The following is a 22,877-nucleotide window of genomic DNA, read 5'->3' as shown; positions in this document are numbered from 1 at the left end:
TTGGAGCACCCTGGGATAGTGGAAGTTGTCCCTGTCCACGGCAGGGGGATGGATCAGGTGCTGTTTAAAAGTCCCTTCCAGCCCAAACCATCCCATGATTACAGAAACCCTGGTCTGATCCTGTGTGCACAGGGCAGGCACAGATAGTCCTGGGAATGAAACCCACCCCAGGAACCACAGTCCTGCAGGAACAGCACTCTCAGCCATCCCAGCATCTCCTCCCAGCAGGGCCATGGACACGCTGGAGGAGCAGGAAGGGAAGGGGTGGAAGAGCCAGAGGGAAGCAGCCCCTGAGGGAGTCACAGGTGCCTGTGCCACGGCTCAGAAGAGCTGAGCCTCCAGCCTGGCTTGCAGTTCCTTATATCACTCCCAGTGATGTTCAACACTTGTTCGTTCCGGCTGTAAAACCTCTCCTGGCTCTGCACCAGGTATTTCCCTCCCTCAGTGCCTCAGCCAGGGCCGAGCTGTTGGAGCGTGAGCAGCTCACACACCATGGCCTTTGTGACTAATGGCACCAGCTGAGGTGACAGCCCCTCTGTGAGAGCCCCTTTCCCGTGGGGCTCACTGTCCTCACAGGTTAGGAGGACTAACAGGAGGAGGATAAAGCCTCCAGTGTCTTTCCCTGTGCCTTCAAGATCCCACTCTCCTGAGGGAGCTTGGGTAACCAGCTCCAGCACCCCATGGCCTTGGAGGAACTGGTTCACTTTGGGACAGAACTTGAGGAAAACCCCAGGAACAGGAACACCCAAACCGTGTCCCAATGCCAGGTTAGTGCCCGAGGGTGAGGATGGTTTCATGGATGGAGTAGGAGCCTCCAAGCAGGCTCTGCCCTCTGCTCTGTGTACACTGGGGTTTCATGTCCATAAAATTACGGAATCATTTAAGTTGGAGTGGCTCTCAGAGACTGTTGAATCCAACCATCAACCCCAGCACCTTCAAGGCCACCATTAACCCATGTTCCCACGTGCCACATGATTTTGACCACTTCCGGGGACAGCGACTTCACTGCTTCTCTTGGTGTCTGTTTCAATGCCTGACCATCTTTTCAGTGAAAAAATTTTCCCTAATGTCCCACCTAAACTTCCACTGGTGCAACTTGAGGGTGTTTCCCTTGTCCTGTCCCTGTTCCCTGGGAGCAGAGCCCGACCCCCCCGGCTGTACTCTCCTGTCGGGGAGTTGTGGAGAGTCAGAAGGTCCCCCCTGAGCCTCCTTTGCTCCAGGCTGAGCCCCTTTCCCAGCTCCCTCAGCTGCTCTGTTTGTTTTCCACTCCCAGGGAGCTGATGGTCCCTCAGGGTTTAACCACGACAAGAACCCCCCAACAGGGATTGAGGGACACAAATAAGGGATGTCCCTGGAAGCGTTTTTGCTGCCTGGTGAGAGCTCTCTCCCAGTCCCTCAGAAATGGAATCATTGGGGGCTCTTTGTGAGGCTGAGGGTGGGTGGGCAGTGAGGGGACACCAGGCTGTGCTCTCAGGGGACAGCACCGTGTCTCTGGCTGCTGCCGGAGCCCCCATAGCCCCTCTCCACTGGGACCTGTTGACACCGGGGATTGGGATGGGACCAGTCAGTGAGGGTGAGGATTCCAGTGAGGATTCGAGTGAGGGTGAGGTGAGGGTTAGGATGAGGGTGAGCGTGAATGTGAAGATGATGGCAAGGGTGAGGTGAGGATGAGGGTGAGGATGACCGTGGGGGTGAGGATGAGGGAAGGGGGTGAGGTTGACGGTGCGGATGAGGTGATGATGAGGGTGCAGGTGACGGTCAGGGCGGGGGTGAGGCCGAGGCTGAGAGCGGAGCTGCCGCCGAGGCTGCGGCGGGTGTGCGGGTGCGGGGGTGTCCCGGCCCGGCGCGGCCGATCGGAGCTGTCCTTCAGCACCTCGGCAGTGCCGGCCGGGCCGGGCCGCGGCCGTGCCGGTGCCGGCGGAGCGGGGGCAGCGCGCAGGCGCAGCGCTCGCGGCTCCTCAAGGTGTTGGCGGCGCGGCCGAAGATGGCGACAGACTGAGGGCGATGGGGCCGGGCGGCGGCGGCGGCGGGCGCGGCGCGGCCCCGGCACCGCGCCGGGGCAAGCGGAAAGCCGAGTGAGGGCGGCCGGGGCATGCCCGGGGCCGGGGCCGGGGCCGGGGCGGGCGGCGGCGGCGGGGCGCGGCGGGGGCGGCGCGGGCATGGCGGCGGCGCGGGGCAGGTGACAGCGGCGGCAGCGCGGCGCTGCCCGCCCGGCGCCCGCGCGCCCCCGGCATGATCCGCGGCGCCTGGATGTCCCCCCGCGGGGGCGCCGCCGGCGGGGCCGTGTGCTGCGCGCCGCGCCGCAGCGACAAGCCGGTGGCCGACCCCGAGCGGGCGCAGAAATGGCGCCTGTCGCTCGCCTCGCTCCTCTTTTTCACCGTGCTCCTCTCCGACCATCTGTGGCTCTGCGCCGGGGCCAAGCTGCGGGCGCGGGAGCGGCCGCGGGGCCGCGGGCCGCGGGCGCTGCTGGCGGCCGAGCCGGCGGGCGGCGGCGGCGGAGGCGGCAGCTGCGAGGCCCTGCTGGGCAACCTGAGCCGCGGCCCCGGCGGGCCCTGCCCCGCTGCCCGCGGGGACCTGGACTCGGCGTGCGCCCGGCTGCTCGCCCCGCAGCGCCCGCGGGCCCCCGGCGCGCCCCTGCGCTCGCCCCCCGTCGCCGCCGCCGCCGCCGCCGCGCCCTTCTTCGCCTCGCCCTCCTCCAAAAGGACCTTCCTGCAGGCTTACTTCAGGAACTTCAACCTCTCCTTTTGTGATACTTACACGATCTGGGACCTGCTGCGGGAGATGGCCGGCCCCGACGGCCTGGACTGCAGCCTGGACAACCTGATGGTGGACCTGGTGGTGGCGGCGGCCGGGGCGCTGGGCGGGGAGGCCTGTAGCAGCTGCGTCCAGGCGTACCAGCGGCTGGACCAACACGCTCAGGAAAAATACGAGGAGTTCGACCTCTTGCTGGAGAAGTACTTGCAATCGGAAGAGTACTCGGTCAGATCCTGCCTGACGGACTGCAAGGTACGAGGGGGCATCTGGGGTGAGCTGGGCCACGGGGCTTGGTAGCGTGGGGGTACCGCGGTCTCCCTGCTCCCACGCCTACCCACAGGCTGAGGTCTCCCTCTGCTCCCCAAACCTCTCCTGGCAGTGGTGGTGTGACAAGTCTGGAGCCCTTGGGAAGGCTGGGACCGGGTGGTGGGACAGAGAAGGCACGGCAGGACTTGGCTTGAATGAGCGCTCCCACATCCCTTCACACCTGTGCACACAGAGGCAGCTCCCGACATCCCACTCCCAGCACTCCATTCTCAACACCCTGCTCCCAACACCTCAATCTGAGCGCCCAGCTCATGACATCCCACTCCCAGCACTCAATCCTGACACCGCAATCCTGACATGCCATCTCAATCCAAGCACTTCATTCCCAACATCCCAATCCCTACCAGCCTCACCCACACCCCTTTCCATGTGCACCCCTGTGCACACAGGGACTGAGCTGGGACAGGTGTGGGGCCCCTCACCTCTGCCTCAGACCTGCTGCTGTTCCTCGGACAGCCCAGGGTTCTGCCTGGCTGTCATTAGACCAGCAGTGACCTGAGATGAACCATGGTGCCAGGGCCCCTTCCCTATACACAGGAGCCCTTTTCCAGCTCTTCCACCCTTTCTGCCCAGGGAGCTGGTGCAGGCATGCTGGGATGTGCCTCCCAGCTTCGTGTTCCCCCCAGTGTCAGCTGTCCCTAGCCCCAGGGCACAGTCCATGTTCTGAAAGCCCATGGGTTGGTTGCCCCTCCCAGCATCAATGGGATTGAGCCTCAGCATGAAGCCGTCTCCTCTCCCAAATGAGAGTTGTGGTCAGATCTCCATTGGAGCCCCCAGTGTGGTTCTGCTGGATGCTCCGTTCTTACAAGCCTGTGGTGCCTCCAGCTTCCACCTGCTCTGAGCTGCCTGGCTCACCTGTGCACGCTCCCTCCAGACGTCACTTCTGGGAAGTGCAATGGTCTCCATAGCTAAACCTGCTTCTCTTTCTTGGAGCTGTGTCTTGAGGTGTGTGACAGCAGTGTCCCCACAGGGATGGTGGCAGAGCTTCCTCCCTGGTAGTATGACTGGGTTGACTGCTCCTCTTCTGGGACAGGAGTTTTGAGGGACACCTGGAGTTGCAGGGCAGCTCTTGGAGTGATGTTCTTGCCCTGGGAAAGTGCAGAAGCAGCAGCAAGAGCAGCTCTGGGACACTGAGGTGGTGTCTTACACCAAGGGCACATTGGTGAGATCCTGGCCACTACAAGGGTCGCTTTTGTGAGGAGCTGGATTTGAGCAGTAGCTTGTGCTGGCATTCTGGGCCCCGGCCAAGCCAGGTAATTACAATCTGCTTGCCCAAATTCCCCCTGTGGTTTCCAAGGGACGTAGTATTCAGCCTGCTCCGAGTAGTTTGGTCCCGCTGCTCCTCTTCTGCAGGGAGTTCGGTGCTGTCCATTGTGCTGCTCCTGCTCCCAGGGGCCCAGCAGGATCAGGGTCTCCCTGTGCTGTGTCTGGTGGAGCACAGACATTCCAGCTTCAAGCTTAGCTTCCATCTCTACTGGGACACCCAGAGAGAAAAGTGAAAGAGGTGAGAAAATAATCATTACATTGGGACTCCACAGTATGTAGAAACAGAGCTGTGCTTCGATGAGTCTCCATTAAGTGTGCCTGGGTTTAACATCCTTGATGGGAGAGCAGGAAATGTGCTTGGGAGATGCAGAACTGGAGGCAGTGGCAGGACTCGTCCCTCTGATCTGGTTCCGTGTTGTGTCAGTGCATCCCTAGAGCATCTGTGAGCTCCAGCCTTGCATTCCACAGGCAGCACTTGGGAAGCAACAGGAGGCACGAGCAGCAGGGACAACCTGTGCACACTCCTCTGGGCCACCCGTGGGGAAGTTCCCGTGGGAGTGCCCGAGTCTGCTGCTCCCACCAGAGCCCTCACAGCTCCCATCCTTTTGGTCACTCCTGAAAATCAGGCTGCTTAATTCAAGGCCATTCACTCCATATTTAGGTGCCTTACTCCAGCCTTTCACATCCATGAGACTCAGCTTTTTCCTCTCAGTGGCTGTTCCCCATCTGTGAATTGAGACTAGTGCCAGACCCCTCCAGCATTGTGGTGACGAGCGAGTTTTTGGCCTGATTTCGAGTCCTCTGGACCTGAGCAGGGACTGCAGTTACTCATTGCCCTGGAAAAATGTGGCTGGCAGGATTTTTGAAGCAGTGTGAGTTTGTAATTCCTGTCCAGATCCTGGATAATACCTGTTTGTGAGGAATGGCAGAGCTACTGCTCGATGGTGATAACATCTGAGAGCAAATAACAGGAAAATAGGAGAAGAGTGGAGGAAAACAGACTGGAATGTGCAGCTTGGCCAGTGTAAGAGCTCCTGCAGAGCCCTCACAGCAGGATTCTGGCTGCAGGAACTCTGGAGCTGGAGAAACAGGATTTAAAGGATAATTCTGGGACACGGGACCATGGGAGCAGGGCTGTGCATGGAGAATTAGTGCTGCTTCCCATTCGCATCCCTGCCATTCCATAACAGCAGCTGGAAAATTGAAGATGGGGAAGCACAGCAGCTCCAGCTCACCTGCACACAGCTTCCCTCTGCAGAGCCACGGATCCCTCTGGAATTTAGTCCCTAAGAAGTGTGGCTCAATAGACAGCTCACAGGGAGCTCTGTGGCAGCCCAACCACTCCGGTGATTTTGGCTCTTTATTCCATCTGATTTCAAAAAACAGCAACACCAAATCCCAGCCAGAGCTGCCAGTTCCTTCCTCAGCAGCAGGTTTGACCCCGAGCTAAAAATTTGGAAGTGTGTGAGTGTTGTGGATTGGATTCAGGAGACACATAATTCCTTGTTAATAAATCATCCTGAGAGCTGTGCTCATGTTTGGGGGGGAAAGGCAGGTGCTGCCAGGAGGGAAAGCAGCATTCTAAGCATCCCAAACCTGGATCTGTCTGTGCCTGGAGGCTGGGGAAGATTGGACCAAAGTCTCCCTGGGAGATAGAAATCCCATGAAATGGTGGGGTCCGTGTGTAATTCAGATGCTGAGATTACTCAGTGCTGTAATACTCTTCCTTTTTATTCTCTGCTTGGGGATCATTCCTGGGCAGATCCCACCTTCTGCATATGTTGTTATTCCCGTCAGCTTCCAAATAACTCCCTGGAAATGTTCTACTGGTTACTCTTGCAGCTAACCCCAGAAATCCCCTGTGGCTGAGAGACAGTGAACCATGAAGATGCACTTCTGGGGTTTATTGTTTGCATTTCCCATTTGGTGGGATTTTGGGGGTCTGGCTCCCACAGGGACCCTCATGGACAGGGGCTCTGGCATCCTGTGGGACAGGAGGGAGAGAGGGAAGTGGGTCCACAAGGTCTCAAACAAGGTCCATCTTCTCAAACACATTTCACCTCTTGCTGTGAGGATCTGCCTGCCAGCTGGTGTGTTATGGTGCTAGGTAGGGATGATGTGGAGAAAAGGTGGAGAACGCCTGTGTTTTTCTGAGCATAAGAGGGAAAAGTCATTAACTGAGTTGGGAGCAGCTGCCAGCCACCTCCATCTCACCTGTTCCTGTGTGACTTGTACCCTTTGTCACTGCAAGGCACAATGAACTTGGTGCACTGAGCAGTTGTGGGGACACTTTGGAGCGTCCTCCAAAGGGGTTTGAGGGGGTCATGACCTGGGGACATGGATATTGGACTCGAACAGCCATCAGGAAATGTGGGACAGCAGCAGCATTCAAACTGTCAACCCAGGCTTTGCAGGACTTAGTGCAGGAGGAAATCGCAGTCCCTCCAAAGCAATGCCCTGAGGGATGCTTAGGGCTGGTTTGTGCCTTTTTCCCATCTTTCCAAACAGGAAAAGAGCAGTGTTGCTCTGGCTCAGATGCCAGATGAGAGCTTTGCTCGTGCCAAGGCCGAGCTCTGCGTGCTGGCTCCCGCCCCAACAGCTCCCAAAAGTGCCCCCTCCCACCGGCCCCGGGGCAAATCAAGATCTATGGGACAAAGCCCGCAGAATTAAGGAGTCATTAGGCTTGGAGAAACAAAGCTGTGGAGAGAGAAGGGCTGACAGGCAGGAGGGGGCCTGACAGGCTGGACAGGACCTGTAGCATCTCAGATGTGATTAGATTATCAGGTTTCTCTGCACATGGGCCCGTGGCTGTGGGATCTGGTTCTGCACCTCTGGTTTTCCTGCTACCTCTGGCAGGGCAGGATTTCGCTCCCAAGGCTTTGCTGGTGTTTCTGTGCCGCAGGTGCACAGTGATGTGGTGAGAAATGGAGGCTGTTCCTGCTCTGGCATCACCCCTGGCATAGCCCACGTGGAACAGGGAGAAAATCCCCAGTGCCCAGGTTCAGTACCCTCTGGGGTCCTGTTTTCTGGCTCTTGTTTAACTGGGAATAGCATCAGCAATCAGCATCCCTACAGAGCATCCCTCCCTGTGGAGCATCCTCTGGAAATCAAAGCCTACTGGGGCCAGGAGCTTTGGGAACACCATGTCTTGGGGTTATCCCAGTGCCAGGGATGCCTCTTGGGGGAACCAAAGCAGCGTTTTACCTTCACAAAAGTAGCTCAAGTCGAGTTTATTTGGGCTTGGCTTATCCAAAATGCTGCTCAACCTGGTGCACTCCTGCTCTGAGCCTGGATGGCTCCTTGCACAGAGGGAAGGTCCCTTGAGAACCACAGCAAAAATGGTTTCACCAAAACCTTGTGCTTTTTTGAGAGAGTTGCTTTAGCAATGAGCCTTCCAGAGAATCTGTGCATGGGTGACTTCAAAGCTGCACCCGGGACCTGGTCCCCTCTGAGCATTTGGTGCACCAGGAACAGCAGCACCTGGGAGGGGAGGAGCTGCTCCCACACATCGTGTCAGCTCCAGAGCTTCTCCTCCAGAACCAGCCTGGCCAGTGAGGCGTTTCATGAGGTGAAGAAAGGTTCCAGTGTGAATTCCAAAGTAATTCCAGCAGATCAGCGCAGTCATTTGGCAGCTTGAGCAGGAGCACATGCACGAGCTTAGCCAAGTGTGCGGCTCCGTGTTCCCCACCCATTCCGTGGGAGCAAAGGGAATTTTTTGCAGCCCTGTGCGAAGATGTGATTCAGTTGTATAAAGAATTTGGGCCAAAGGACTGTGGTGGGTTTGGTGTGCAGGTGCTGTGGCTGCAGCCTCTGGCACAGCCCGGTTCCAGTGCCTTGTGTCTGCTACTTCCTCGATGCTTGAAAACTGAGATCAAGGCTTGGAAAAGAGGAGAAACGAAAACTGAACTGATGGAAGGAGTTTTCCCTGTGGAAAAAAAGGTGTAGAGGTGTCAGGAATGCACCAGTGGTACCTGGGTCTTTTGGGAGGGCTGCAAGCCAGGAGGGAATGGGGATGCTCAGATGGTGCTTGGACAGTCCTGAGTTTAACTTGGGGTTGAGACATCTCAAGCTGCCTGGGAGTGTGTGATGGGCTAGAGGCCGGACCCACACAGGTGCTGTGGAGTGAAGCAAAGGGTGCGAATGGGAGTGATTTATGGGGGATTTGGGCGGTGTTCAGCTGCCTCCTTTGCACTGGTTGTCTGTCAGTCCTTGTTGTCTGCCCGTCCTCACCCGTGTCTGTCAGTGGTGCTGCAGGGAAAACCCACAAGTTCCCCAAGGCAGCAGCAGGTCTCCCTGGAGCAACAGGCAGATCAGCAAGTGGTGCAGGGACAGCGAGGGAGGGTGAGATCTGTCTCCATCAAACTGTCACCAGCAGAGCTCCAAGTGCCGCAGGCTCCGGCGCTGGTTCCTGCTCCGTGTGCTGCCAGCTGTGCCTGCTGCCGTCAGTGCCGGATGCAAGCCCAGGTTCTTCTCCATGTGTGCCCATCCCTGGGCACGGGGACTTCACCAGCAGGGTGGAACGAGCTCCTCAGAGATGCCACCTCAGCAGCTGGAGATGGAAAGTATCTGGCTGCTCTGTGGGGCGCGGGAAGGCTCTGGGAGTCGGGAGCTCAGCAGCGCGTGCGGTGATAGCGGCAAAATGTGGGCACTGGGAAAACAGTACAACCCCCAGCCCCCTTGCTGTGCACATCCATTGTCACAGGCTGCCTGTGGTGGTCCAGATCAGGGTTGTCTTGCCACACTGCTATTCCTACCAGGCAGTGATTCGTGCTCCCCGTGGACAAAGGGATGTGCCAGTGCCATGGTGACTTCCAGCCCCACGCGCATCCCAGGGAGAGGAGGCAGCACCCCCCCACACCAGCACCAGGAAGTGGGAGAGGATGCACAGCGTGTCTGCTTGAACCCAGCTGGACCTGCCCTCACAATGGGCTTCTCCTGGTCCCTGCCTGAGGGCAGGATTCTTTTCCATCCGGAAAGGAGCCAGTTTGTGCCCAGCGGGGATCACACATGGCCTGGCCTGACCCCAGCACCTGGCAGTGCCGAGGATCACACACAGAGAGGGCTCAAAACATCCCAGGGCCCCAGGCCTGTCCCTAGGGATGTCCCACAGGCTTTTTCTCTGCTTCGGGCTCCAGAGCTGCCCTCCAGGGTGGGAGGCAGGCAGGCAGGCAGCAGAGGCAGGATGTACTTGGCTGCCGGGGGCTATTCCCGCTGTCACCGGGATGCCATTAGGATGCGACTCATGCCTGGCTCCACGCAGGAGCTCGGCTCTGCTGTCCTTTGAAGGGCAATGACTCAGGGACAGCAGATCTGTGAATGAGACACAGAGGCTGCCTGGGCAAGAAGTAGCCATCTGTCCACGCTGCTCCAGCCCCATTCCCGCAGGCAGAGCCAGCAGCTGCCTGCCTGGGATGGCTCGGCTGCTTCAGTCTCACTCCTCTTCCCAGCTCCTGGCTTTTCCCTGGGGCCTCTCTCCCAGCCATGCTCCTGGGGTGTCACAGGAGGAGTCCCCCAGATGCTGCCAATGTGGCCACTTCGTTAAAAAAGCAGCATGAAATGGCCTCACCTGGCAAGGAGTTGGTTTTCCAGAGCCCTGCCTGCGCCAGCATCCCGGTGTTCCTGGTCCTGGCTGGAGAAGGAAATGCCACCTGCCCTGCTCATCCTCTCAGGAGTAAAAGATACACGTGTTTGGCGTCTCGGCTGGAATCTTATCGCTGCACGGCAGCTCTGCAGCGCTGCTGGTGGGTGGAGGCTGCAGATGGACGGGAGAGCGAAGGTAGAGCTGGAGAGGTGGCCTGGAAGTGGCTGGGATGGGGGTTTTCCTGGTGAGGGGTGTGCCAGCTCCTGGGTTTGCCCCGACCGGGGAGCGTGGACCACCCTGTGCCCGCAGGCACCCAAGCGTTCCCTACTGCTGGTGGTTAACAGAGGAAGAGGAGGAAAGTGGAACTTTCTTGGAATTTTCTGAACAGGCGCAGTTTGGGAAGGACTGAACAGTGCTGGCAGAGCAGGAGCTGTGTTTCTGTCTTTAATGTAATGAGTTCAACCCTCTTCAGACCTGGGCATCTTTCTGACCTGCTCTTGGTGTTCAGTGTCTTCTTCCTCGGAGCTGGTTGTCTTCCATGTCATTTTCCATGGAGCTGGATGTGGAGAGGAGGAGTCCACAGGAGTCTCTGCCTGTGTGTGCAGGAGCAGTGTTTTCCTGCCGTGCCGTGTTGTTTGTTTGTCGTCATTCCTTGCTCTCCCATTCAAATGAGACTGTCAGGAAGCACCAGGGGTTCTGGGATGCCAACCTGACTCGGAGCATGGTCCTGGGACGGCTCTCTTGCTCATGGGAATGCAGGGGAAGCACTTCTACTCCACAGAGCATAATGAGGGAGAGGGACAGGGAGAGGGAGAGCCCCAGGCTGTCCTGGGCTTGCTCCAGGGGAGAGCAGCAGTGTTGGGGTCCCTCCCCTGCCATGGAGCCCTGGCAGAGGGGCCCTGGGGGGGAGGCACGGGGTCTCCCTGCCCCTGGTCAGCCTCATTCCCCATTGGTTGGTTTGGGTTCCCTGATAACGCCAAGGACCCTGGGGTCCCGTGACTGCGGGGTTCCTGAGCAGAGCCCCGGCCATGCGGCTGGAGAAATAAACATCTCTGAAACATCTACCACGAATCTGTCCATATATACTTAGCTTCCATGGGACTCCTGGTTCCATTACTTTTTTGTTTTGTTGTTCAAGGATTCCTTTAACTTCCAGGTACATTTCTTTCTGTGGCTCAGAGAGCCCCATTTCCCACGATTCTTCCATAGTCCAGAGAGAATATCCAAACCAAGATGAGAAGAGAGGTCTAGAGTGGTTTTTTTACTCACAAATTTCCTCAGGGATCGGTATCTTGCTCGCATTCCTCCACCAGTTTGTTGCAGCGGGGATTACTGCAACAAGCATATTTCAAACCAGGAGTCCCATGGAAGCGAAGTATATATGGACAGATTCGTGGTAGATGTTTCAGAGATGTTCATTTCTCCAGCCGCATGGCCGGGGCTCTGCTCAGGAACCCCGCAGTCACGGGACCCCAGGGTCCTTGGCGTTATCAGGGAACCCAAACCAACCAATGGGGAACGAGGCTGACCAGGGGCAGGGAGACCCCGTGCCTCCCCCCCAGGGCCCCTCTGCCAGGGCTACATGGCAGGGGAGGGACCCCAACACAGCAGGAATGGGGCTTCCCTGCAGTAGCGCATCCCTTGGGATTGGCTGCCTGAGGAGTGATGCCAACTGGGAGCGCCTGCCTGCTGCTCACCACAGAGACTGAGAGTTATCCTGGGGCTTTCCTCCTCTAGAAGGGAGCGGGAGATCTCTGCAAGTGGTGTTGAGCCAGGGATAGAAAACCAGAGGTTGTGGCTTTCTGGTCTGACATGAGCCATGGCCTGTTGTGTGTCTCCAGCAGTAGGAGCTGCCAGGAGTGCTGATAAGCATCTCAAAATCATCTTTTCCTGCATTCAAGGGACCTGTGGGCACAAGCTGATGTGGCTGTAAGGCCCAGCGTGAGCATGGAAAACTGTGCACTTCCCTGTGACCATGGAAGGTGCCCAGGAGGCAGGATGCTTCTGTCTCCCCTCTACTTGTGCCATGAGGGAGCTGGGATGGGCCAGATCCTGCTGCTCGCCCCTCTCCGTGGGGTGCACAAGGATGACATGAGGGACCAGGTTCCTCCTGCTGCCTTACACCCTGTCCCATTCCCACTTGTGCCAAGTGGGACCTCATGGGATGCTGTGCAAGGGCCTCCTGGCAGAGTGCAGGATTGGGCCCTTCCATAGGCACTGGATGCAAGACAGCTCTGCTGTGACAAGCCCTTGCTGGGCTGGACACTCACACCATCCTGAGTACAGTTCTCCAACCTCACCACTTCCTTGGAAGGGGGATGAGCAAAGAAACTTCTCCCTCGCCCCCATCACTGGTGGGTAATTTATGGCTCGTGGCACTGAAGTGTCTCGCCTTTATTTTTTTATATCCTATCTAATGTAACAGGATGTTCTCATTAGCTGTATAAATGTTTAATCCACTTTTGAATCCTGCTGCAGCAGGATCTAATGGGAGTGAATTCCTCAAGCTATCCTAACAGATTGCAGGGACCTCACTTTCCCTCTGTCCCCAACTCCATCGTGTTCAGCTTCAGTTTTGCAGAGGTCTTTAATTACTTTTTTAACTAATTGGGCTGGTAGGATGGGCTGCTAACTGACGCACTGGTCACTGCAGCCTCACTGGGGGCTGGCAGGTGAGGGATTGTCCAGGCTGGAGCCGCTGGAGCAAGTCCTGAGGACGCCACGGAGCTGCTCCGAGGGCTGGAGCCCCTCTGGAGCCAGGCTGGGAGAGCTGGGGCTGTTCACCTGGAGAAGAGAAGGCTCCAGGGAGACCTTAGAGCCCTTTCCAGTGCCTAAAAGGGATCCAGGAGAGCTGGAAGAGGGACTTTGGACAAGGGCCTGGAGGGACAGGACGTGGGGAATGGCTTCCCACTGCCAAAGGACAGGGTTAGATGGGATATTGGGAGGAAGTTCTTTCCTCAGAGTGTGGCAAGGCCCTGGAACTGCAGGCCTGATCTCCCTCCTTCCCCCCTGGGGCATGGCCATGTGTTGTCACAAGGCCAGAGCCCTCCAGATGCCAAGGAGAGCTGCTCTCTCCCTGGCCACCAGCTGTTTGTCTCTGTCTCCTGGTGTCCACCCCTTTCCCACACAAACCTCCACACTCCATCTGGCCTTGCCTTCCTGACCAGCTGCTCTTCTCTCTAAAGCCCAGCCAAGACCCCTTCTAGAAAGGGGAGCACAGAGTGGCAACCTGGATTAACAGCAGCCTGGGAATGCTAGTCCCTCTGGCCTCGCCGTGCTCCCGGGCTGGGATCCTGGGACAGGGACTGTCTGTGCCTGGGGTCTGGCAGCAGTGCCTACGGGCAGCCCACCATGGCTGGGCCACCGTGTCCCAGGCACTGCCTGTAAAGGGGACACACCCAGGATGTGAGGAGGGGGGACTGAACAGGAGACTGACATCGGGAATGCTGGGATGAGAGCTCACATCTGTGAGCAAAGCACCGTCACCCTGTGCTCACCCCCCTTTGAGAGAGGATGCATCTACCCTGAGGTGGAATCTGATAATGAAATGGAAATATTCCATGGGAATTGGGATGTTTTCTAGCAGTGATCGGGGATCAAGAGCCTCCTGCAGTGGGCTGGGGGCTGTAGGAGTGGTCGGGCAGGGCTGGGTGGCTGGACAGGCCAGATCCCAACCTGCACTGGGAAAAGTGGGAGTTGTGGTGGGAGGCAAAGGGCTGTAGATACTGCTGGGCAGGGACATGGACCTGTGACATGCATGGAGACAGGCAGTGGCTGTGGAAAGCAGGAGGGCCTGGCAGTGGTCACTGCCTTCCTGTTCATCCAGCTGTGCCATTAATTACTGTGATTAATCAATAGGCACAGGCACACGGCCATGTTGGGATGCCACGTGCTCTGCCCCTCAGCACAGGAGCTGCCAGAGGTGTCCAAAGCAAGTCCACAAGCTCTGCTCTTCCAGGGAATGCTTCCTGCTTTGGTACAGCCACGAGCACAGGCTCTTCCCTCCCGGGTTTGTTCCAAGGGGAATGTGGCATCTGCTGGGATGAGACCAGGCTTTTCCCTGGGCTCTGCACACAGCAGCCCTCGCTGCCATGAGCAGATGAGCAAAGCCAGGAGGTGACTGTGACTGTGGTGTCTGTCCCCTGAGAGCATTCCCAGGGCTGGGAGCTGGCACTGCCACCTCCTACCCGGAGCTGGGAGCTGGCACTGCCTCCCCCTGGCCCATCACCTGTGGGTGCTGGCGGTGTGCATGTGGTTGCAGAGACAGGTTGGGGTGCTGGTTCTCCCATCCTTTCCCACTCCAGTTCTTCCCAAGGCACGTGTAGAGCTGCCTGATATCATGACATAGTGTGACAGCTGTTACCTGGGTGTTGAGTGTGTCAGGTGTGTGAGGGTCACACTTTAAAGCTGTTTTCTCTTCGTTTTGAACAATGAGCACTTGGGGCGTTGTTGTCTCAGACTGGGTTTGAGTGGCTTGGAGGAGGAAATTTGGGCCTTTTCCCTCTAAAATAAGGAGCATTCAGACAGTCTCTTTAATCCAGGATCTGGGAATTAAAGCTAAAATGCTTTATTTTTAAAAAGTTTTAAGCTTTATCAGCTGCTTCATGAGGTGACTGAGTGGTGAGTAAGTAGCTCTGACAATTTTCTTCCCGGTAATTTGGGAGTGACTTCATCACTGAGGTCAAGGGATATGTTCTGATCCTGCAGGATGTGGGTGGGAAGCCACAGTTTGGGAGCACAGGGGATGTTCCACTACCCAGAACCATCCCTGAGGATGAGCCTGGTCAGTGGATCCGGACCCCCCTGCGTCCAGAACAGCACACAACAAGCGGGATGCAGGCGGGTGTCATGGATGGGATGGCTGGGGGGGAACTTCTGGGAAAACCAACCCTGGAGAGAAGCAGGCTGCAGGACAGTGGAGAGCCTGGAATGGGCACGTGCCAGCCAGCCCAGCAGCTCCATGTGGAGTTTCCAGTGGTGTTTGAGGAACACCCGCTCTGGTCAGGATTCCCACCAGTGCCATTCCCTGCAGCCGGCGTGCATCCGTCCCTATCCCCATCCATGGCCCAGGCATTCCTGCTGGCAGCCCCGTCCCAGTGCCCACCGCAGCCGCCGCTCCGTGCCCTCTGGAGCTGGGTACAATGGGCAGAGGCTCCCCTGGTTGGGAAACGGAGGAGCTGCAGCTCCAGCGCTGTCATTGCCAGGCAAAAGGCAACTTTATATTAAAAATGAAGGAAAAACAATGCAAACCCCATAATCCTGCCCAGCTGTTGGGAGTTTAGGGTTGGGTTGGTGTTTTTCTCCCCCCTGTCCTAACCCAGAGCATGTGAATGTGTCAAGGCAGGGATAACAACTCTAGAACTATCAAAGAAACCAAAAATTGGCTGTTCCAGAGATGATGTTGGAACAGCCCATAGCAAGGAGAATTTTTTAAAAAGCCTTAAGAAAGCTGGTTTAAAGCTCCACATTGTTACTGTCCCAGTTAATTGAATACAGTGGTAGTTGGACATTGCACATGTGTTTGTGACTCCTCCTGGCTGGCCCTGGACCTCAGCATTCCCTTAATCCTCTGCCATCCAAGGGGGCTCTTCTCTCCCCCCGAGCCTGTCCTGCTTCCCGCGCTGCATCCTGATGTGCCAGAGCTTGGAGAGCTGCCCGAGCGGCTCATTAGCAGTGCTCATTTCCCTGTGTCCGAGATTAACGAGGCACAGCCACTCCAGATGCTCCTCTCAGGCCAGGATGGAATTGTGAGTCCCAGGAACTGCTCTGGGAGGGGAGTGGGCTGCTCCAGGCTGGGGGACAGGCAGGGATTTCTCCTCCCATCCCTGCTGGGAGCTGGGTGCACCCAGTGAGAAGAGGGAAAGGAGGAGAGTCATGATGGCAGAGTCCAGCTTCCAGACTGACCCTCACCTCTGGTCCAAGCACACTCCCAGTTCTCCTTCTGGGAGTTACTTTGTAGGGAAAAACTCCCTATTTCCCTTTCTGCCCTCATTATCCTCCCATTTCAGTCTGCATCTCCCCCTTCCAGAGAAGTGGATTTTGGGCTGGGGATGCTGTCCCAACCCCTGCCTCTAATTAAGGAGAAGGGTTTGTTACATTTGTGCCATTAGCAGGATTTTCCTTGGGGAAACTTCCCGAGCATTGATTCCTGTTCAGATGGGAAAACAACAGTTTATTGTGTTAATTACAGCTGGCGTTCCCAGTGGGCATCCAGACTATCCCAAGCCCTGCATGCTCTGCAGTGGTGGTGTATCCCGACAATGCTGCTCCATTCCTGCTCCTCGGTTCTCCCAAAATGTAGCTGGGATGGTTCCACAGGCGGTGCCAGTGTTTCCAGCATCCTGCCAGCAACTGGCCTGGCCTTGAAGTGGCCGAATTTGTGCAGAAATCCTAAAGAAACAGGAAGACTTTGGAAAAGCTGTTTGGTGGGGAATGCTGTCCTGGTACTGACAGGAGACAGAGGGAGTAGTGCAGGCAGGGAAGAACTCCCATTTGGCACAGAATTCCCTGTGAAAGCGCTGTACCTCTGGCTGCTGCTTCCAGATCCTGCTGGAAGTGTGAGCAGACAGGGAGCTTAATTCACTATTGGAAATCCAATTCATTTGGGTTTTTTTAAATGTCTTTTTTGATGAGGTATTTCATCCCACCTGCAAAATTCCGATAGGCTGTCCTCCTCCTTCCATATAAATTGGGTGTCTGAAGTTGGCTCTTTTCCTAGCCAGCCAAATTCCGTGTGCTTTCTTGGAGTCATACAGCCAGTCCTCTGAGCTAAAAATGCAGGAAGAGGGCACCAAACTGGAGCTATTTGGAGTTCAGGTCACTTATATTTACTTGGCCAGGCTGGAGATCTGCCAAAAGGCAGACCAGAATGGCAGGAACACTGATTGCAGCCCAACCCGCTTCCTGAAGAATCCAGAGAGGGCAAGGATGGAAACCAGGGAGCTTTCCTAGTTGATCTAAGCAGGGAATAAATTTCTTCCTGTCCTAAATTCCCACATGTCCTTTTTGACAGCAGAACAAAGGAGATTGTGTGGGATAAGCTTGGAGATACCAAACCTTGAGCATCCCAGGGAATTTGTTCCTTGCCTGTGACATGGATCTCTGTGGATGCTTGAGGAGAAGATGCTGGGATCTCCTGGAGATTCACCTGTGTCTCAGCCTGATCCCGGTTGAGTGGGAGAGCCCTGTTGGACCAGCAGATCTTGGATGTCTCTGGTTTTGAGTACACACAGGCAGTTTCCATCCTGCAGAGCTGCAGGAAATCCTGCTGCAGCACCTGGAGGATCTGCAGCAAGGGAATGGCAAGGACTGGCTGGGATCAGTGCTTCCCTCAGGGAAGACAGGTGCCCTGGAAAGGGAAGGAAAAGCAGAAGGCACCCAGGGAATCCTGGTTCAGGTTCTGGATGAGTGCTCCAACTCTGCCCTCCCCAGTGGTATCACCAGCTCCTTGCAGTCTCTCCTTCCATGTTTTCATTAAATTCATGGAATGTCCCATGTCTGTGACCCCAACCCTCTGCCTGATTCCCTGATGGGAATCAGCACAAACATTTTAGGGGGAAAACCTGTGGATCCATGCAGAGCCTGCTTGTGCCAGCTGTGTTTCCATGGGAGAATGGGATGAGCCTGAGCAGCTTCCTACAAAGCTCTGGGAAATGTCCTGTTCCGGCTGCCTTTTCCACACAAATCTGGAGCTGAGACAGCTGATGTGACGCCCACAATCCTCTGCTGGAGCACCCAGTGTACCCTCCATGCCGAGCTGCACGTGAGCCCACGTGGGAGCTGGGATGTGACTGGGATCTGGGAAGCAGCGTGGGAGAGGGTCAGAGCTGGGAAGAAGGCTGGCAGGAGATGGGAGCGAGTAAATCAGCCGAGCTTGCCTGAGTTGTGACTAAAGGGGGAGCGTGAGACATCTGCAAATATTAGAGATGTGTAAACACGGAGCAGGGAGAGGGAATGGTGGAGGGAATGATTGAAGGGAGTGAACTTTTGGATGGAAAAATGTAGGTCAAGTATGAAGGAAAACTTGTAGGCAGCAAGATAAGTGCTGTGAAACAACCTCCTTGGGAAACACGAGGAAGTCCCACTGATGGAGATGTTTATCCTAAGGCAGATGAGGGCTGGAAAAGAGGCTGAGCTGGAGGGATGGATTCAGGGTGTCCGTCCCAGATGGGGCCGGGCACACCAGTGATGCCCATCCAGCTCCTTGTGTGTCATAATTCCCCTTTAAACTACAGGCTGCTTGTGGTTTAGTTAATCCATCTGGCTTTTAATCCTGAAAACTTCATGGCTTTGGGGGGAATTCATCCTGCCCAACTTTAGCCAGTTCAAATTCAAGCAAGTCTCCACACCAGCTGTCCAAAATCCTGAATGGTCACCAGGGGAAGGAGCAGCTGCTCCAGCCCCTCGCTGCCGGATGCTCCGAGGGTCGGGGTGTTCTCAGGACACCCTCTCCTTGTTGCTCTAAAGGCAGCCCAAATAATTAAGGTAATTAACAAGGCCCCTCTCTGTTTTGCTCCAGATTACGCTGGAGTGTGTCTGGAGCATGTGGAAACAACAGCGTTGTGTCCAGGCAAGGACTTGTCGAGTCCTCAGATTGGAATAAGGATGTGTCCTGTCTGGATAAATCCTGGGCAGTCAGTGGGTGCTTTGGAGCCCATTTTACACCCCCTGGTGCTGTGTCCCATCAGTGTAAAGTGTCACTGTCCCCTTAGCTCTCTAACCCTCCTTTACATCCTGTTGAGGTTCCAGCAATGACAGGTCCTGCTTTCCCAATGGAGAAGAGCTTACAGGGCTTGCAGAGGGCCATGCGCCACCCACTGAGGGGTCCTGCTGTGTCCTCCTTGCTGTTCCCGTGTCCCCTTGCTCCTGACACTGTCCCCAAGGGAGCAGAGGCCATCAGGGAGGGCACGTGTTGCAGTGTGGGTTGTGGCCCATCTGGAGCACGGCCTCTTCCTCCTCAGCTCTAGGGAATCAGCTCAGGCAGATCATGGAGTCATGGAATGGTTTGGGTTGGAAGGGACCTTAAAACCCATCCCGTCCCACCCCTTGCCACAGGCAGGGACACCTTCCAGTATCCCAGGGTGCACCAAGCCCCATCCAGCCTGGCCCCGGACACTTCCAGGGTTGATGTGTTCAAGGATGCAGATACAGGCCTCAAAACCCTCCTGCTTGTGTCCTCACACTCTGTTTGCAGAGTCATTCCCTCCTCTGGAGCTGTTCCACTGTGTCTCAGTAATTAACATCCAACAGGACAGGGAGAACAAGCACCTGCATTCCCACCTCCCAGGGGAAAGGCCTGGCCACGGTACTGGGGACTGCTCCAAAATGTTCACTCTGAAAATTGTGTTCTGGTGCCCATTAAACTTTTTGGGATGGAAGTTTCACCAAAGCTAACACACTGCTGTGAAAATTCTGGGTTTCATGATTTGGCATTTTCCAGGGAAAAAAACCCCAAACTAAAATAACTTGCCAAGAATTTCCCAACCAGCTGTAATCCTGAGACAGCACCGTGTGCCAAACAAATGATGATAAGGATCTGTGGAAAACACGGGGAAACAAAGAAGTGATGGGTTTAAAGCCTCCAGAAAATGAAAGTGCAGCTGGAAGGAGGAGCATGGGGTTTCTCCAAGCATGCCGAAGAGGGAAACTCATTCCCTTTGAATCACAGGGAGCCCTTTCTAGCTGGTTTCAAAGGAGGCTGGATGTGGTCGTGGAATGACCGTGGTGCTGTCACTTGTGCCCACAGGAGTTCATGGATGAGCTGGAAGTGCCACGGGTTTTTTGCAGCCTGATGGATGATGCACTCCAGGAGAAATGGAGTTCTCCCTCCCTCTCTGCTACAGCCAGTGGAGACAAACAACTTCCCCCATGCCTCTTGCTGGGGAGATGAGGGAAATTTGGGAATATGGTTGTAACTGAGGCCGTCTGGGCTATGCCCGGCTGTCTGCAACGGGCACTAGCACATGGAGGCTGGAAGGGAAGAGGGAAACCCAGTTCTGGACAGGCTGGAGAGGCAGGGAATGTGGCACAGCCTTGCAGTCACAGCTGAAGCCCCAGGGTGCTCTTCCTTCTGGAAATGTTGCCAAGCACAGCTGGAAGCATCAGGAAGGTGAACAGAGCACATGGAGGCACCTGTACCGCTGTTTGGTACATGCCAGTGCCAGAACGTCCATGGGAAATGAAAAAGTTTTCCCTTTGAGCCAAAAGAAATGGCACAGCAGAAGTTGCAGATGTTAGGGAATCGGGAATCTCTCCCAGGACCAGGTGGGGAAGGTGAGGAAAGTGTTACTTGGTGGCAGAGAGGGACAAGCCTGACGTGCAGCTGCTACGTGTGCTGCATCCCATCTGCTTCTGTCCATCAGCTTTTCCAGCAGGAAATTTCCAGTAAGGACCATCTCTTTCGCTGTCCCATGTCGCACATCCAGAGCTGGTGGGGACCAAGGCACTTCAGAGGAGACATGAGTCCTTCCCCTGCCCTGGGGAGCACTGGGGTGTTTTGGGGATGAGGACATCCCAAGAACGTTTGAATTTTTATGTGACAGACTGAGCTCTTGGGTCGCTGATGTTGGCAGGATCTGTCACGGTGCCTCTCTGTAGGGGACATGATTCCATGTGGTTATTTAGCTTTATTTTTATGGTGGATTTAGCTGGATAGACGTGTTCCACCATTGTGACACTCCAGTGGCTTGTTTGAATCCATCACTGTTCAACAAGTGACCCCGACACACATTTCCCACGAGAGCTGGGAGCTCTCCCTTCCCCTTTTACACTCCAGCTATCCCAGTACTTGGGAAGTGACATGTCCCTCTCCATGATTTCCCCCAGGCTGTCTACAAGGCGTGGCTGTGCTCCGAGTACTTCAACGTGACCCAGCAGCAGTGCCGGCAGCGGATCCCATGCAAGCAATACTGCCTGGAGGTGCAGACCAGGTGCCCCTTCGTGTTACCGGACAATGACGAGCTGATCTATGGAGGTTTGCCTGGCTTCATCTGTACGGGTAAGGAGGGCCGGGCTCACACTGGGCACGGGGGGTGATGGTGAGCCCTGGGGAATTTCCAAGCCACTTCCTGCGTTTGGAAGGCTTGTGGGGCGGAGTGGGAGGAGGGGCAGTGTGGAAGCATTGCCTGATGCCAAAACGTGGTGCAGGATAAGGGGTTAATGGGGCCACTGCAACATCTCAGCACAGGAGGTGAAAGTCCTACCTCTGAAAGCTAAAGCGTGGAAGGAGCTGCAGGTGATGGATTAAAGCAGGGTGGGGATATTGAAGCTCTCTGAGCAGGATTTGGGGAGCCCTGAGCTCACCTTGCTGGTGTGTGCAGGCTCACAGACATGCTGGGGGCCAGTCCCAGGGGGTGTCTGCGTGTCCTGCTTCTCAGATGTGCCCATCCCACAGCTGGCACGCACCAGGGCTCACTCCCTCCGCAGCCTCATCCTCAGTGTTGCGCTGACCCCTCCTCCTGCTTCCTTCCTTCCCGCAGGGCTGCTGGAGAACCAGCTGCCCGACGAGGAGGCCAAGTGCTGCGAAGTGCAATGGGACTCCTGCGAGCACCCCCCAGACAGCAACGAGGACACATCCCCCAAATCCACGGCGTCAGAGTCGCTCCATTTCCACCGCCACGACCCCCACCTCCATCACCAGCGGCAGAACCACTACCACCTCTACCACCACCACCACCACCAGTACCACCAGTACCACCAGCCCCGCTCCCCGTCCTTGCTGCCGGTCTCCGCGGGGTCTCGCCTCGGCAGCAGCAGGATCAGACTGTGCGTGCTGGTCCTGATGCTCCTCCACACCATGGTGTCCTTCTCGAGCGTGCACGGCGGCGCCGGGGGGCTCGGCCTGGAGGCCCCGCCCGCCCTGGAGGAGAGCGTGGCACGGGACGAGTGACGCAGAGGGCAGAGCCGACCTCCAAGGAGAACGCCAGATCTTTTTCCATAAGGGGGGCACATGCTATTCCTCCAATGGGAGGCACGGGATTGGGGGTGGCGCACACGCACCCCCGCACATCCCCCAAGAGCTGCTCGCGCGGGGCATCCCCGTGGTGAAGAGTCTCAAACGCGCACAGGGCTGCGGGACCCGGCGCCAGAAGGGTTCCGGCAGGGGCAGCATTCCCGGCCCCGCAGGCGCCGGGCGGGCAGGAACGGCACGGGGGTGGGGGGACCGAGGGGAGGGGTCCCTTGGAATCGAGGGGTGTCCCCATGGGACTGCCGAGTGTCCCCTGGCCGCTGCCGCGAGTGCCTTGGGCGCCCGCGCCTCCCCTGCCCGTGCCGTGCCGAGGTTTGACGGTCGGCCCAGCCCTCGTTCCTTTTCTCCTGGGTCTGTGAATCCTGAGGGAGCAGGCGGAGGGGCAGCACCTCCCGGCACAGCCTGGCCCACTCCTGTCCCCGGGAAAAGCCACCAGCTCGGGGCAGAACCACCCCGGTGGGGCACAGTGTCCTCAGCGCGGCACTGCCTCGCTGATGGCGCTTGGGGACAGGAGTGGGACGCTGTGACACTGCACTGTGGTACCGCTCGGGGTTGGTCTCATCGCATCCCGGCTGCTCCTCCAGCCTGGCCTTTCCTGCTCCTTTATGTGAGGAGGTGGAAAGGGAGGAGGAATGGAGCAGGAGGGATGTTCCCAGCATTCCCACATCCCACTTTGCCAAGTGTCCTGATGATTTGGTGTAACCTTTTCTGTTGTCCTTCCTGGCTGGTGGGACTTGTCTCGGTGAGGAGCTGGGGAGATGTGACTCCAGCGGCACACAGGCTGTGAGGGAGAGGGATCCCACGTGGCAACAGTTGGATGCAGGAAATCCCAGAGGCATCCTTCCATGCTTCCCAGCTACAAATCATTGACTGGATGGCAGGAGGACTGGGCAAACGGGCTGGAGAAATCTGGCTTGGAGGGAGAGTCTCCCACACAAAGAGGCACTAATAAAGCCCAGCTAGGGAGGAGCATTTTTGTGAATA

At 56.7% G+C, this 22,877-nt stretch overlaps 1 protein-coding gene across 1 annotated transcript; it reads left to right on the top strand.

The window, feature by feature from the left end:
- Positions 1-2,232: 2,232 nt before the first annotated feature.
- On the top strand, positions 2,233-21,815 carry NALF2 (NALCN channel auxiliary factor 2; the record flags this gene model as incomplete). The annotated part of the gene is made up of 3 exons (XM_082289235.1): positions 2,233-3,006; positions 20,753-20,924; positions 21,406-21,815. The coding sequence occupies 3 exons, from the start codon at positions 2,233-2,235 to the stop codon at positions 21,813-21,815; spliced, it is 1,356 nt and encodes a 451-aa protein (XP_082145361.1).
- Positions 21,816-22,877: the final 1,062 nt, after the last annotated feature.

Source organism: Coloeus monedula, assembly GCF_965178545.1.
Source record: "Coloeus monedula genome assembly, chromosome: 12".
Taxonomy (NCBI): Eukaryota; Metazoa; Chordata; class Aves; order Passeriformes; family Corvidae; genus Coloeus; species Coloeus monedula.
Note: the sequence above shows the minus strand (reverse complement) of the source record. Positions and strands in the feature narration are given on the sequence as shown.